Below are 17,143 nucleotides of genomic sequence, written 5' to 3'. Positions count from 1 at the left end.
TGTCCACAGCCTCTGCAGCATGAGTTCGATCCCCACCGGCCAGGGAGCTACCCACATGGCGCAGCAGACCTCTCCTGTCTTGCCTGCTGCTCCTCTCAGCAGTGTATTTCAGTCAGCCTGCCTGTTCTGCTCCCCACTCTGTCTCTGGTGAATCCTCTCACCCCTCTCACCTCTGGCCTGTACCCCAGTTCTTGTATGCATAAATAAACAAATCTTTAAAAAAAAAGATGTAAAAACAGTGCCCAAAGGTCCACACAAGCCTTTGCCAGCAGCAACTTTCATCCAGTGTGCTGGAACCCCCTGGCGTGCAGTTGCTGGTGAGTGGGGGAGGTGCGCCAACCCCAGGGGTGCCCCTGTACCGCTATGTTGGAGAGTAAAATTTGGCCATTTTTTTTTTTTTTTGAGGACTCTATAGCCAGTTGCTGTTCTAGATGCTTTTCACTACGTATCCCATTTAATCCTCATAATACACTGAGGCCAGTATTATTTCACTATGTTACACATGAAGAAGCTGAGGCCCAGAGAGGTTACAGAACCTGCCCACGACCACACAGCAGAGAACAGTGGAAGCAGAATCTGAGTCTGGAAGTTCTTGGTGGGTTGGCTTTTTCTCATGCTGGATGAAAAGGGCTGACTGGTATGAGGAGGAGGCTGAAATCACTTTCCATCCTGTTTAAGAAAAGGACAAGAAGGCCCTTCCTCTTCCGTTCAGTGGAAGGCACGGAGGGCAGAGGCGGTGGGGTGGCTGGCCGGCCACCGGGTCAGGCCCCAGTCTGGGCCCCAGGCTCCAGGCCACCTACACGTCACCATGGAGATCCAGAGTCAACACATCACCTGGAGAGGCCCTGGCCCCGGAGGCCTGACCTAAGCCCACAGCTATCTCTGCAGAGCAGAGCGCGCTAATGAACTGATGAATTGATCTTTCCGGCCTGAACGTTCAGTTGGTTTTCTTTGGCGTTTCCCATGACTTGGAGGAACCTGTCTCCAAGTAATTATCCCTCCAGTGCTAACGTCAGCTGCTGGAAGCGGACGGGTGGTCCGGGCAAGTGGCAGGGCCTGGAGAAGGGCTGATGGATTTCTTTTTTCCTCCCTAATGTGACACATCTGTTCCCGGAACCCAAAGCTGCCCCCGCCTCCCCAGAATTCTGCATCTGAACCCTCCGCAGGGTACACCCGGGCGCCTCATCCCTCACTGAATAAGGCAGAAAACAGGGTCCCATGACCCTGGAGCCCCAGGGCTCCTAAGTTCTGAGTTTAGGGAGCTCCCCTGTGAGGGGAGGCCACGAGCAGGGCGGGACGTGGCTGCAGGGAGCTGGTGGCTGCAAGCCTCCATGGACCTCTTCAGATCTGGTACTTTCCGTGAGAAACAATTTGCTCCATCTTGTAGCTACACCAAAACGCTACCAGCCTCGTAATAGGACTGGGCATCCTAAGCCAAGTTGGTTGGGAACCCCCTCCAGGGAACCCATCTTTCATACAATGAGAAACCAGAGGATCGGGGTGAAATGGACTCCCCTCCCATTCCTGGTAAGTCCAGGGCCCTCCTGGAAGCTTCTCTATTACCTCGAAGTCCAGGCAATCCAGGGATTCCAGGCTCGCCTTCCTTCCCTTCACTCCCCTGATCACCTTTGGGGCCTGGAGGTCCTGAAAGTAGAACAGACAGCACCAGGGTTAGAGGGCTGCTTTCCAGAACAGGCCACCTGCCAGGGAGACAAAAACTCCATCCCAAAGAGAGGGTCAGCGTTATGCTGTGGAAGCACCCAGGGTACCACCTGGTCCAGCTCTGTGTTTGGGGACCAGGGGGGACCAGGGTGAGCTTCTGGAAGAAGTGATCTCCAAGGTGAAACAAGGCAGCTGTGTAAAGGAGTGAGTGGGTGTGTAATAGACAATGTTCATGCCCCCCCCCCCGGATATATTGCAGCTCTGATCCCCAGTGGGATGGTATTTGAGGTGGGCGTTTGGGAGGTGATTAGGTTTAATGAGATTACAAGGCTGGCCCCCCAGAATGGGGTTAGTGCCCTTAGGAGAAAGAGGGCTCTTTCTCTCTCTCTCTCTCTCTCTCTGAGTTTCTCCCTCATGTAAGGACGCAGGAGAAGATGACCCTCTGCAAGCCAGGAAGGGCTCGCACCGGAAACTGACCACACTGGCCCCCATCTCAGAGGCCCAGCCTCCAGAACTGAGGGGTGCAACTACAAGCCAAGGAACACCCAGGATCGCCACCCACCAGGAGCAGTTGGGAAGGGGCATGGAGGACACTCCCCTGGTGTCCTCAGAGGAGCCACGGCTCTGGGGACCAGGACTGGGGGGGCGCTGGTCTGCTGATGTGGCTGCCCAGTTCAGCCGTGGCCGCTCCCAGCAGGGCAGCGATGCTTGTGCAATCGCTACTTGAAAGAAAGAGCAGATGAGCTCAGAGGGCGTGAACATGCGCACGAGGCCCAGGCGGCCAAGATCGCGATGTGCTGGCACATCCCAGAAGCTGGCATGTCCCGAGCCCCTGACCCAAGTTGACAGCTGCGATGGCCCAAGCGCGGGGAGAACGTCACGAACAGTGTCCCGGGCACGAGGACGCTCAAGGGCTGCGGGCTCTGCTCCTCTTTTCAGAGAAGACGGTAAAGTGGACCCCGACTTCCACACAATGGGGTGGAGGCAGGGGAGGTGTCTGAGGGGACCCAGCCCAGCAGAGGCAGAGGGAAGAAGCCAGTGAACTGACTCAGGACACTGTTCCCGGTCCCGGCACCCCCCGGCCAGGTCAGGCAGCAGCGCCGGGGATGGGGAGAGGGGCCGCTCGCTGTGCTCCGGGAACTGTAGCAGCTGACTCTCCTCCCCTGGACCCCCCCCCCCGGTCCTCCCCCATCACTCCTCATGACCCTCCCCCCCACCTGGCTCCCTGGGCATCAGGAATTGAGAGGATCAGGGATGCAGTGGACCCCACACCCCAATCTATTCTATTCCCTCTGAGGTGGGGTGAAGAGTGGTACTGCCCGGGACTCACTCTGGCCAGGGGCGGGGGCTGCCCCAGAATGAGCCCGAGGCTCAGGCATCAGGGTGGCTGAGGTCACTTGGAAGGGAGGGTCTAGCGAGGCCCTGGAGTGACCTGGTTCACGTCCTGGTGCTGAGCTCAGTGAAAACTCCCTCCTCAGGCATCTGCAGGGGGCGCGAGCAGATGCCATGACACAATGGACGCCAGCGGACTGGACACCAGGAGTGGACACCACCCCTGACACCTGCCCCCCATTCGTCATAGTGCTTCGTCAACTCTTCAAGGATTGTGGGGTGTGCTTACCCTAAAAGCACCTGAACTCAGCTGCCGGCTGGGCTTTCAGGGAGAGGCGGGTGTGGAAACCTGCTGCACAGGCGTAGAGCTTTCCAGAGACAAGACTAACCCAGAGATGATGCCTCAGTCACATGCTCACACCTGGCAGGTGCTGCCGAGCCTAAAGTGTGGCGTGTGGAGCCCCTGGGACCTGCTGCCAGGCACTGCCTGGACCAAGCGCATCTTCAAACACCGCTGCCCATGGCCCTGTGCCCTTGGGGTCTGGCTAACTCATTTTCTCAGGAATCCAGGCTAAAAATCTCAAGCTTGCTTTGAGTCCTTCCTTTCTCTACCACCCCCTCCGGTTTGTCATTGAGGCTCCTCCCTGTCCTGTCTCTACCTCCTTCCTCGCCAGGCCCAGCCTATGGGGCGCAGGATGCCCTCCAGTCTCTTTAAAGACTTCCTTGTCTCAGGGGGTCTCTCCAACCCACACAGGGCCCGGCTAACCCTACTCATCTCTGCAGCACCAAACCAACTCCGAATCCGGGGCCCTCCCAGTGCCATGGGGCCAAGGACCCACTGTGAAGACCCTGCAGCTCATGCCCCCCCATCCCTTCTGCAAACTCATAGTCAGACATTCCCCCCTCAGCAGAGCCTTCTCCTCGCTGTGTCCCCAAAAGTCAGCCAGATCCTCACGAGTCCCGTCCCCTGAGCCCTGCCGCTCGCCTTCACGCACACCCTTCCGGTCTCAGAGCACCTGGGGGAGCCCCGAATCTCAGAGCTGGGGGAGTCCTTCCCAGGAGCATCACTGAGCTGGCCAGGTCCCCCCGGCCACTACGCTCGTCAGCACTGTCCCTCACCCACCTGCGGTCACCCAGGAGGACAGCCTCACTGCAGAGCCCGACCCCCACTGTCCACGCCCTGGGGTCAGCCGCTCCCGGCACTAGCGGGGACGCAGAATGACTTCCGGGCAATCGTAGAAGCAGTTAGGGTGCTGGTGGACCCCGGTCCCCAGCGATCATTTTAACTTTGGGACATTGTCACTTTCACCCTTACCTGGCTGGGACTGGGGGGCAGGGAGGTGTCTCTGCTGCATCACCAGAACCGCCCAGCCTCACTCCGGGAGAAGCCTGGTGCTTGCAAGGCCCCAGGTACCTCCTGGCACTGCGCCCTGTGTTGGCGCCTCGTCGGCTGGTCTCCTGGGCTAATGGCCGGGTAAGTATCCGGCGGTTCTTGGGGAGCCACGGTGGGTTTTGAGCAGGGGTGATGCGGGAAGGGGTCTGTCACAAAGGGCCCCTCCCACCCGGCAGCCAGAGGAATGGGGGCTGGGGGGCAGCTGGGGTGGAGAGAGCCAGGCTCTATCTGTGGGACACAAGAGGACACACCCGAGAGCCCACAGGGGGGCCATCCTATGTGAGCTATTTCTAAAAGCAGCGCTGGGTGGGCGGGAGAGGGGCAGGTACCTTTGGCCAGGGAGAGGTTTCTCAGCGCGACGGAGTGCTCCCAGTCCTTGAGGCGCAGGTCCTCCGTGACGGTGTTGAGCACGGCCAGCTCCTGCTTGAGCTGCCGCTCCAGGCCCAGGTGCACCAGCCGCATGCGGCGCGCGTCCTCGCTGGCGTTGCTCACCAACACCTGCAGGTCCTGCAGCCGCGTGTCGTGCAGCGCCACGTCGTAGGACAGGCTGTGGTTGAGGCCGCGCAGGGTGCCGCCCACGTCGGCCAGCTCGTCGCCCAGGACGCCCACCCTGCGCGCCAGCCCGTCCAGCAGGCCCGCGTGGCGCCGCAGCAGCAGCTGGCTGTGGTTGCTCTCCACCTGCAGCTGGTAGAGCTCCAGCTGCGCCGCGTCGCTCTGCTGGCCCGTGCGGTCGCGCAGCAGGGCCACCGCCTGCTCCGTCTGCGCCGCCTGGGCCTGCAGCCCCCACAGCGCGCCCTCCAGTCGCTGCACCGCGCCCGCCAGCGCCAGCAGCGAGTCCGACTGGTTCTGCAGCGAGTCCTGCGCCTTCCACACTTGCTCCGTGAGGTCCGCCTGCAGCGGAGTCTGCAGCAGCCGCAGCTGCAAGTCCCGGAAGCTCTCGTTCAGCCGGTTCACGTTCCGAGTCAGGGCCTTCAGGTCGTCGGGGGAGCTCCGGGGCCTGGACACTGCAGGGGAGGCAGAGGGGAGAGATGAGCGCGGGGTGGGGAGGTCCCGGGTGCCAAGGCGCAGAGCCCGGCGTGCAGTGGGTGCTCAGTAAGCCACGGATAAATGGAAAGCAGAGGTGGCTGCAGGTGGATCGCAGGCCTTTACTAGATCGCAGGCACTGGGCTCGGCCCATGGGCCCCAAACTTCTCTGCCCCTTAGAATCACCTGGGAGGGTCCATCTGCAGAAACGGTGATGGACAGAGATGTTGGAATTTTTCAGAGTCCCAGGTCATTCCTGGGTGCAGATGAGTTTGGCAACCCCTGCACTCATCCAACCAGAATGTTTGAGGGTAACCTATGTGACACCCCGGTTTTTGCATGTTAAAAGTGACGGGATGTTTGGCAGATTCATGTGGTTCCTTCCACACTGTTATCCTCTGAACTTCAGGAGGCCGGTACCTCTCTGCTCCCCTTTAGCAGAGATAGTGAGGCCACTGCCGTTGTAAATTCTGTTTTTTTTTTTAAGATTATTTATTTATTTATTCATACATACAAGAACCAGGGTACAGGCCAGATGTACGGGGCAGGGGTGGTGGTGGTGGTGGTGAGAGGATTCACCAGAGACAGAGTGGGGAGCAGAACAGGCAGATTGACTGAAATACACTGCAGAGGGGAGCAGCACTCGAGCCAGGAGAGGTCTGTGGCGCCACGTGGGTAGCTCCCTGGCCGGCTGGAATTGAACCGGCGCTGCAGAGACTGCAGACAGATTCACAGCGCTGCGCTCAACTGTCAGCGCCACCAGGGAAGCCCTGTAAATTCTGATTTTAAAGTTGTGAGTGGCAACAAGAAGGAGGCCACTCACTGATTTAAATCCCAGGGCTGCTTTTGCCCAGACATGCAGAGGCGACACTGTGAGTGGGCAATTTCCCTTGGTGCCTTCAGTCCATCCTTCCCTGGTCCGCATGCCCACCTAGTGCCTGGGTCACGGTGGTCACTAGCCTGGCCCATCAGCCACCTCCTCTCAGAAGCACCAGCTCTCGGACCCCTTCTTTTGGGCTCAGAAACCAAAACTTCTCCTGATGGTGAAGGCTGAAAACCAGTCACTCCTCCCAGGAGTTCATTTGGGTCTTTTAGGGCTGTTCATTGCACAACCAATATGAACATAAGTCCAGACAAAAGAGAGAGAAGATTCCCCCACAATCCCACAACCTCCAGCAAAACTGTTGTACTTGTCTGGTTTTCCAGCTCCATCCATACACGCACCCGTCTTCACAATGCGCACCCTGTTTTTTTTTTAACCTAATAATAGTAGTTATTTTTGTTCATGTTTATGCAAACAGCTCACTTATCTCTCTGCCTGGTGTATCTACTTTTAATGTGATTTAATTATTCCAAATAATAATAATTATGTTAGTGTTATTTTATAAACATTTCCCCAACCTTCTCTCTGGTTTTATGATTAGAATGTGGATGGATGCATTACAACTGATCCACCCTCCTGCTGCTCAATATTTTTTAATCAATTGTGGTAAATAAATGCAGAGTTTGAAAACTTTCCTGACAATAAATCCCCAGTGATTGGATTTGTAGGTGGAAAATACAGATAATTTTTATGATTCTTGCAAAGTCCAGTCAAATCACTTTCCAAAAAATGTAATACTGATGTATAGCTACATTGCAGATTTGGTAACTGCAATGTTTCAGTGTGACCTCAGCCACTGAGTATGACTAAGGTTATGCTGTTAAATTTCACAGATATGAAACAGTACCTCGTTTGTTTTTTATGTTAGTATATTTGCATTATTTAAGGAAACTTTTCAAGGCAAGGTACTGGCTCAAGGAATCAAAGATCTCTTAGTTACCCTTGTTAATCAAAACAGAAATGTTTTGGAGGGTAAATACTCTGGGCATCCAATTGTTGTACTAGCCTGGAGCAGCCTCCCTTTCTGGGGATCACTTACCCACCCCAGAAATGAATGATCTCCTTTCAGCAGTCACAGTGTGTTCTCAGCTCACACACCACCGCCACCCACCCGCTTCCCCCATGTAATTCCTTCCAGATGTTTGCTGTCCTCAGCAGGGAACAATTCTTCCTTGAGTGTGACTCTCTTAATTCATGTTTATGCAAGTGGTTCATTTATCTCTCTGCCTGGCATATCTACTTCAATGTGCTCGAGTTATTCTTCAACTTGAATGCTTTCACAAAGAGAGAAATCAATCATAGAGGGACAGTAAACACTGGCATTTCCCTCGCGTTTACTGTGTGCCAGGCAAACTGGGCCAAGAAATGAACCAGGACATGATGCTCAGTCTTCCCAGGGACTACACAGGTCACCCCCCAACCCAAGGGCCAGTCACTTAGAGATGGATGGAAGGATGGCCTGGCTGCCCCCACCAGGAACCCCTGGTGACCCACGTTTACTTCTGTGGACAAACTGTAAGGTCCTATAAGTGAAAAGGTTTGCTCAAGAACTCGGATCAAGCTGGTTGTTCTTCCTAGAATGCCTCGTCTTTCCTTCCTTAACTCCTTGTGCGGAGCATCCTTCCGTCCACACCTCTTCCAGGAAGCCCTCTTGGAGCCTTCTTTACTCCCAGTTGTATCAAGATTTTGCTTCTCTCTCTTCTAGGCAGTCTCTCTCTTCTTGCATCAAATGCAAGGTCAAGAGCTAATACTTGCCGGTCTGTCCCATCACCCCAAAATCCCCAGGGGGCGAGGCTCCTTATCATTTGCATACAGCAAGTACCTGTTCAAAGAGCTGAGTGTACGAAGTGCTGGCAGAATTTAAAACAAAAGCACCATGTCTTTTAGTATAACTTAAAGCTGGGGTGTCACAGTGGGTTGAATGCCCTCTCCCCCACAATCCATGCCCACGTGGAGCTTCAGAATGTGACCTCATTATAGATCATGCTCCTGTAGATGGGATCAGCAGGATGACATCTTATTGCCCGGGGTTCTTATACAAAGGGGCGTGCAGGGCTGGGCAGTGCAGCCCCAGCCACCACAGTGTAGGCACCTCGCGCGGACAGCGCCTCCTCTAGGCTGAGCTGAGAGCAGCGCCCAGGCTTCTGGCCTCCGGGACAGTGAGCGAGGGCGTGTGCCTTCTGGGCTCGCAGTCCCCCAGCTAGTCTTGCTTTTTTCTCGTGAACACAGGAAGACGACGCCATGTCCAAGGCTCCGCAGGGCCTTGGCGTCAGGAACAGGCCGGAGCAGGACAGGGAGGGAGCACGCCCAGGTCCAGCTGAGCAGCGGGGATGGAGGAGCGGTCCTGAGCGGGGTTCCCTAGGGGGGCAAAGGGGGCTGCCATGCACTGGATGTTTGCATCCCCCCATGCCCAGGGGATGGTGTCTGGTGGGGTCCCGGAAAGGTCAGTAGGCTTCCATGAGGCGTGAGGGAGAGACCTCCAGGAGGGATCGGCCCCTCGTGAGAAGAGACCAGGGTTTTCCTCCTCTGGGCATGTGAGCACAGGGCAGGCGCCGTCTGCAAGCCAAGAAATCAGACCCGGGCCTTGCTGGACCGCGAGGTGGACTTCCAGCCTTCAGAACCCGAGACGCGAGCAGGTTGTTTGAGCCCCAGTCCCTGGAGCTTTGACAGAGCAGAGCCTGAGCCGACTGAGAAAGAGATCTAGGGGGTGTCTGGGTGCAACAGCAGAGCCTGCGGGCAGGTGGGTCTCCGCGGCCATGTGGGTGTCAGCAGAAGGCCCACAGGCAGGGCAGGGCAGGGCACCCCAGCCACTGGAGCAGGGTGCAAGGGATGGCCTCCAGGAGAAGGGCTGGGGGGAGCAGCAAGGGTGACATCCATGGCCTGAAGGACAAAGGACTGGGACAGCTGAGTCTGAGTTGTGGGGGGCTCAGGATCCCACACCCGGATGGCAGCCCCCTGGGTCAGGGAGAGCCCCAAGAATCCTCTGCCAGCAAGGGCACCACTGGATTCCAGACCTGCCTGGTGGCCACATCCCTTCCCACCAGAGGGGGGCGAGTGGGGGCCGTGGGTGGCCCAGACCCTGCTGGGCTGCATGTGGGTCTGAGGAAGGACCTAAGGCTGGGAAATGAAGCAGGTGGGGGAGGGAAGTGCTGGGGTCACTCATGAGGAGCAGCAGGAGGCAGAGGCCAGCCAGACTCTTTGCACACGGCCCACAGATTCCCCGCCGTGGCCCACACATTCCCCACCCTGTCAATCTGGAGGGACTCCGGGCCACGGCAGGTGGTGTGCTCACGGGACCCCCAATGCCTCCTTGCGGTGCCTTTTTTCGGTTGCGAGACGAGAAAAGCAGCCAGGCCTGGGCCTGGGGGCAGCGTCCAGCACACGGCAGAGGAGGGGGATGGCCTGCCCGCCGGAGCAGGACCTCACCGCGCATGGCCTGGGCCTCAGGGGAAGCCCTGCCTACGTGGGAGCAGCTGGGGCACAAACCTCTCCCTGACAGACACTTCTCCCCGCCGCCCCGCAGCGCCCAGAGAGGAGGGCAGGACCGAGCGCCGTGGTCCAGGCACAGACCAACTCAGAGGCGCGCCTCGGGTCTGCTGCCCTCCCTCTGCCCCCGCTGCCACCCAGCATCGCTCCTCGCAGCAAGCACCAGCCCGTGCTGGACGCTGAGGTCCGTGACAGCCCAGCCACGCTGAGGAGGCCCTTCCTTCTCCGCACACCGCCCGCCTCCCTCTCCCGCCTGCTCTTCGCGTCTTCGCAGCTGCCCACCCCGGCCGCCGGGCACCGTTCGCGTGTCCGCACGGCCACCCGGCAGGTTGTGCTTGGGCTAGCAGGGCCGAGGGGCGAGCCCTCCCCGCGAGGCCGCGGCCACGTCCCAAGGGAGAAACTGCACAGAACAGGATCCCGTTTTCCAACTCCTCTGACACGTGCCCGGTGTTCCCTGGGAGAAGAAAACCCAAACCCAGCACCAGGACTCTCTGGCGCAGCTGCCACGGTGCCCCGAGCGAACCCTCCTCAGCTGCTGGGCGTGGTGGTCTCTGTGTTTCTGTGGGTGGTGTCCGTGGTGGGGAGCAGGAGCAGGAGGAGGGCAGGGTTGCCAGCGTCCGGCGGACGGCAGAGGGCCAGGGCCGTGGCTGCTGGGACGACAAGGGGCACCTTGAGAGGCAGGCAGAGAAGGGGACGGGCAGGGGCGGCCTCCGGGAGCCGGAGGGTGAGGGAGAAACGGGCTTTAGCGCTGATCGCAGGGGCGTCTGGTGACAGGAAACCCCCAGCCCCGTGGAATCAAGCCGCAGGGTCATCCTGCAGCGACGAAGTCAAGCTCAAAGCGACCGACGTGGAGCCGGTCATGGGGCGGGGCTCGGGGAAGAGGCACAGAAGCGGTGGGCTGCAGGGTCTGGCCTCAGCGGGACTCACGCTGGCTAGCGCCCCGCTAGGTTCCCGCCTGCGCCTCAGGTACCCCAAGCCTGCAGGCCCCTGGTCCCCCACCCTGCCCCTATCAAGACCAGATCTGGGGGCCCGCTGCCCGCCTGTCCCATCACCCCAGAATCCCCGGGAGGTGAGGCTCCTTATTTGCTTTCACAAGTACCTGTTCAAAGAACTGAGTGTGCAAAGTGCTGGCAGAACTGAAAACAAAAGCACCATTTCTTTCAGAATAACTTAAAGCTGGGTATCACAGCGGGAAAAGGCCCAAACACGCCCGGGGTGTGTGTGTTGGGGGGTCTCATTGTGATGTCATCGTCAGGTGCGGTGAGAAAGGCGCTGCTTGGGGTTCTAAGCTGCACCTGGACTCGCCCTCCAAGCTCCAAGCGCCAGGCCGGGCCCGATGAGCAGGTGTTGGGCTGCTGCTGCTGTTGTCTCTTGGCTTTCATCCGTTTCTTTTGTTTTTTAATTTGTTGGTTTGGGGTGTGTTTTCGAAAGCACAGTAGGTGGGGTGCGTCTGGGCGGGCAGCAGACGGGGCTTCCGCAGCAGAAGGACCTCATCTCACAGGCTGGAGGCGGAGGCCTGGGCCCTTGCACGGTCTTCCCTGTGTGTCCTCGTCTCCTCTCTTTGTGGGGCACAAGTCCCAGTGGACGGGGCCCGGCCTAGTGACCTCACTGCGCTGCGGTCATCTCTGTAAAGGCCTTGCCACAGGACAGTCACGTTCTGCGGTCCCAGCGCTGGACTTCGGCAGCTTTGAAGATGTGACTCAAGGCACAACAGTGGCCCCTGAGGGCCTTTACTGGGGATTCACGGGAGGCAGTGGGGTGGGGAGGAAAGGATGATGCAGTGGTTTGAAACACGCTCGGTCCTGGGTGTGCCAGCGGCCAGGCACCACGAGCCCTGCGCGGCCCTGTCTTAGGTTCTTCTGTGTCCGCTGGGCCGGTGCCGCCTGGGGACGTGGCCAAGCACAGCCACGAGCACCGGTGGGGACTTTTGTTTCTGTCCTTCCTGTCCACAGAGGGCTGGGTGCTTGCCGGCCGCCCCGCGTGGCCGCCAGGGCCTCCTGTCTCTAGGGCGCCTTCCTGGGTTTCTCCTCTGTCTCCTCCTGTGGCCGTGCCTGACTGAACATTTCATGAAAGAACACAGAGATGCTCACACGTGTAGCCTCGGTGGGGCGAGCCCAGAGCTTGCCCCTGACGGCAGCCTGGCCAGTGGTGAATCCCGACTCACCTGGGGCTGCTGCCCCGCCCCTGCAGTCCACGCGCCTTCCGGGCAGCGGCCGCCTCCCTCTCTCCAGGCTGCCTCCAGCCCCAGTCCCGTGAGGCCAGCTCTGCAATCAGCGAGGAGGCCAGCGTGTTTCTCTGTTTCCATCTTCTGGACAAGTTGTTCCATAAGTGCTTGTTTTCAAATAGCTCAGCGAGGTCCCTGGGGCACCACATGGCTTGGGGCGGGAGCAGTGGGAGGCGTCCCGTTGGCTGCTTCCCCGCAAGCCTGTCCGGGAGTACTCTGGAAAGGATTCTCACTAGTGACAAGGAGGGGATGGCGCCAGGCTCGGCAGGAGTCAAGGCACCTATTGGGCTTCCCCTGCCAGAAGGTGGGGCTTGCAGCCCATGCGGCAGGCAGATGGCTCGCACCCCCTGCTTCACAAGGCGGACCCGCGCCTGGACTCACAGGTGCTTTGCCCTGAACGTGACCTTAGCAGTCGCTCTGCATTTTCAGAGGAGGAAATGAAGGCTGAGAAAAGTGATATGACACGTCCCAGGTCCTCTGAACGGTTGGTGGCAGGACAAGATTAAGCGCTCATTTTCTGAAGCCCAATTCGCCTCTTGCCACCATTCTGCACTGCTGTCGAGAAGGCCAGAACTGGGTGCCCATCTCTCCACCTCTCTCCCATCCGTCCTTTCTTCCTCTCTCCCTCCCTCTCCCTCCCCTGCTGTCCTGTGAATCATCACTGATAATCATGTAAACGCATTTCCACCCAAACATGTAGAGTGTTTCAATTAAAAGCATTGACACTCAGTAAGAATTATTTTGAAGGCTGTTTGGTCCCCAGAGGGTCTTGCATTATTAAGTAGGATATCTTTAGTGTTGCAAAAATATTTAGCATTGCAAAAGAGTCACATGAAACTGTGCCATCACCCATCCCATTGCAGTGTTATGTGGGTTCAGAGCCTGTTCTACAAAAGGGAAAATAATTTAATGACAACTTTTAATGCAGCATAATAAAAAAAACACCCTGCATGCATCTCTTGTTTACTGTCTTACAGAAACTGAGAGCTTTATGTGACGTGTAGATTATCAAAAGGAAATGAATTTTAGCATTTCATGACTCTTAAGAATTGGACCCTTAGCTATAAATCAGAAAGGAAGGAATATTGAACTTAGAGTCCCAGAATTTTGATAGCTTAACTTGTTGCTTGTGGACATGGGAATTCTTTTTAGAGTCTCCCCCTTTTGACCCCAAAATAGAATTAGCAACGTCTCTATCTGGGGTTTCTGTGAAGACTAAAGAGTAAATGCTACCGAGCACTTACTCTGGCCAGGTGCTGTGCTGCAAGCTTTGTGCAGCTCTTATCTCATTTGAGGAAATCAAACAAGTAGGAAGAAAGCCCAGTGTCTGCTGCAAAACCCTCTTCAAACTCACAGACTGGTTGTCGCGTGCACTTGCTCAGCCTCGCCCCTCTGCGGGGTCGGACAGCCGCGTGGGCACTAATGTTCCCGGTGGGAATCCAAACAGCTGTCGAGGGCTTTGCATTTTACAAAGCTCTGTTGTGCTCACTGTCTAACCATAGACCCTCGACCAGCCCTGAATCCCGTTGTATTTGGCACAGAACTGAGGGGAATGGGTTTCCCACCAGCAGGTGCCAGCCAGGCCTTGAGTGAGACCCGCTCCTGGGCTCTACACCAGGGAGCATCCTGGGCACATCTGTCCCTCCTCCTCCCTGGGGGTGACTTTCCAGTCACCTGAACACACACCCTCTTAGCCCCTGGGGACCTCCACCATGGCTCCCCCTATGACCTGGTAATCATTTGGAATTTCCAAAGGAATCCAGAGCACCGGTGCCCCCTTCTCATCACCAGTACTAAGGGAGCCGGTGCATCCACATGAGGGGACCTGCTCCCCTGCAGTGTATGGTCCCCTCTGGCCATCCTCCTCCTCGTGACTCTCCTTGGGCTGCGCCTGAATTGTTGTCGTCCTGTGTTCACTTTGCCATCAGACACCCAGGTGTCTAGGCGCGCTTGCCACGTCTGCACTCAGCAGTGACACACCCTGTAGCTGCACCACCCTGGCTTTGCCTCTGGGACTGCAGACGCTGCTGAGGAATTGGCAGACTTGGTTCATGCTCCTGTTCTCTGTATACACCAGAAACCAAAGGGTCACCTCCCTCAGCCTGTACACCATACCTCTATTAACTTTGCAATTTTTGGTGGGCAGCCATACTTACTCTTATAGCTAACCTCAAACAGAAAACCTTGTTTTAAAACTTGCCCTCGAGATCCTTGTCTCTACACAATCACACAGCACCTCCTGCTCATCCACTTTCATTCTAGAGTCTTGGCTTCTCTCTGGGGTTCAGGCTCAATTTGGACTTGGATTTTGCATTCCATTGAATTGAATGCATATCTCCGTGAACCGCAAAGATAAACATGCTCTCTGGGACTGAACTACATTCAACAAAATTTATCAAGCCCGCACAATGCATAAAGTAGTAAGTCGGGTATACAAAGACATCAACAGTAACTAAATAAGATGTGTTGGTCGACTGTAGGCCTTGGGAAGATAGGAATTAGGCCTTCCACTTTCTTGGTGACCCCAAAGCACCCCATGGGAGTGAGCATATAGTAGATGCTTAGTAAATATCTGATTGGTGTCACGTAGGTAAACAGACAAAAGGCCGAATCAACTCTCCCTTAGGAGTTGCTACAACTAACAATCAAATGAATGCAAAACTCTATGAGATGATCAGTTAGCAATGAAATGAAAATGAAAACAAAAAAATGAAATCACACTAAGGCTCAGTGTTATTAAGGTTCACTCTAAGGGGCCAGTGTTATTGATATAGCTGGCTGGCAAGACCCTGGTGAAAATTTGTGTGTTTATACACTACTGCTGACAGTGTGAAATGCTTTTGGAAAGCAGTTTGGCAACATGTATCAAGAATCATAAAAATGTTCATATGCGTTGTTCAATAATCTCACCCCTGGGAATTTACCCTAGAAATAGCCAAAAGAAGATAAATGCCATACATAAAGAAATTCATTGCACTCTTATCTGTGACAGCGAAGAACAGGAGATGTCACAAGTGAGCCGTTCACGAATAATGAAATCACAGGACATCATCTAGTCGGGCTTCAATAAGGCTCTAAAAACGAGAGGTTTACAATGGAACAGCGTGGAACATGCAGACGCCACACTATTCAGCAAACACATACAAACACGCACACGGGATTACAAGAAAACTACAATTGTTGAAAATAATTGATTTTAGAGTGGCAGAATTATGCGTAATTTTGATTGTTTCCCGATGGGATGGTTATGTTTGCACAATATAAAGAATTTAAAGCCCATATCTATGGAAGGAAGGTGAAAAGGGTTGTGTTACAGGTTAACCATGTCCCTACCCCAACCCCATCTATATCTCTTTTTTTTAGATTTATTTATTCATGCATACAAGCACTGGGATACAGGCCAGAGGCGGGAGGGTGAGAGGATTCACCAGAGACAAAGTGGGGAACAGAAGAGGCAGACTGACTGAAGTACACTGCTGAGGGGAGCAGCAGGGAGACAGGAGAGGTCTGCTGTGCCATGTGGGAATCTCCCTGACCGGCCGGGAATCGAACCTGCGCTGCATAGGCTGCGCACAGCTTCACAGTGCTACGCTCAACCCGCTGCACCACCGGGGAGGCCCCCATCTATATTTTAAATCCTAACGTCTTCGAGTGTTGACCCTTTTTTAAGAGAGTCTTTAAAGCAGTGATTAATTTAGCGGCAGGCTGTGGGCAGGTGGGCGGAGGCTGGGGACGATGAACAGGTGCTAGAGGCAGGGGGTGGGGATGGTCTACAGCCACGTACATAATGCCCTGAACTTGCACTTGAAGATGGCCGAGGGCAGTGTTGGGGTGTGATATAGGTGCAGGCATCACAGATGGAGCTCTGCCACAAGAGAAACATTTCAAAGGGGACCTGAGGGAGGCTCTGGGGTGGGGTAGGAGCAGGAAGAGGGACTAAGACTCTGGCTGGGATTGGGGACTGACCCCTGGGGGTGGGTGGCGGCTTGGGGAGCGCCTGGCTGATCCCAGCACACGCTCCGGTCGAGCATGACTCAAGCTCAGCCCAGTCCCACCCAAGGTCAGATGCTAGATGGGCTGCAGGGAGGCCACGTGGCCCCAGCTCAGCTTTCACAAGGGAAGTTTCAGAGCCTGGCCTGGGGCCGGAGGGCTGGAATCTTCTCTCCCTTTCCCTCCATCCTCTTGGCCATCGAATACAGTGATGGGGCCGTCTGGGGTGGGCCTGCTCCTTGGGGCGGCAGGGTCTGCCAGCTGGCCTTTCTGCCCTCGGGGGCAACACGGAGCCCAGGGCCACGTGTCCGGGGGGGCATGTGCCTGGGGACTCGCGTCTTCAAACTGGCCACTCGTGTGGGGAGGGGTGGGAACCGTGCCCAAGTCCCTCTCCAAGGAAGAAAAACAAACAGCTGGGCACAGGCGGCTCCAGCTGCGGGCCACTTTCCAAGATTGGGAGGGAAACAAATATTCCAGTCCCAGACGCCTAGTGAAATCAAAAGCAATGGGCCGCAAGAGGGAATGGGGATTTCTCCTCCATAGCCCTGGCTTTACCAAGGAAACTGAAAAATCCATCCTCAAGAGCCCACCTGTTTTACATCGCAGTTTGCAGCGTGCCAGGACGGCCCGTTAGTGGACGCGCCGTGTCACCCGTGCTGGGAAGGCTGACGGCATCACATCACATGACCATAAAGCTCACGCCTGCGGCCTGCGGGAACCAGGCAGGTGGGTCGGGCAGAACCAGCTTACAAGGGGATTCTTAAAAGAAAATCCCCCACTTCCCCTCACCCCTAGATACCTCAGTTTCCCTCTCTGCTTCTTGTCCAGATGGTGGGGGCGGGGTGGGGGGCAGGGAGGTGGGACAGCGACCTTGGGAGGACTCAAGTCCCAAGAGCATTCAACCACGGGGAGCCCAGCCCTCCTGCCTGGTGGGCGCAGCCCAGGCTCCAGCTGCAGGGCATTCCTGGGGGGGTGGGGCTGGGACCCTAGATGGGGAGGGGAAGAGCTCTTGACTGAAACCAAAGGCCGACCAGCTGCCATGTCACTGCGGCTCGGGCAGCGAGGGAGTAGGGCCATGGTCGCAGAGGAGAGCTCAGCGTGGGAGGGGCCCGCGGAAGGCCGGTCCGCAGGCATACCCCACTCAGCCCCA

The 17,143-nt window shown here is 56.5% G+C and overlaps 1 protein-coding gene across 4 annotated transcripts in view; it reads right to left on the bottom strand.

The window, feature by feature from the left end:
- SCARA5 (scavenger receptor class A member 5) overlaps positions 1-17,143 on the bottom strand; it is a gene marked incomplete at both ends in the record, with an annotated part of 53,311 nt that overhangs the window by 16,578 nt on the left and 19,590 nt on the right. For all 4 annotated transcript variants that reach the window (XM_084231362.1, XM_084231363.1, XM_084231365.1 and 1 more), the window contains 2 exons: positions 1,564-1,644; positions 4,717-5,391. In XM_084231362.1, coding sequence (XP_084087488.1) covers positions 1,564-1,644; positions 4,717-5,391 — 756 coding nt within the window. The remainder of the gene's footprint in view (positions 1-1,563; positions 1,645-4,716; positions 5,392-17,143) is intronic.

Source organism: Talpa europaea, assembly GCF_964194135.1.
Source record: "Talpa europaea genome assembly, chromosome: 4".
Taxonomy (NCBI): domain Eukaryota; kingdom Metazoa; phylum Chordata; class Mammalia; order Eulipotyphla; family Talpidae; genus Talpa; species Talpa europaea.
This window is presented reverse-complemented; position numbering and strand designations above follow the sequence as displayed.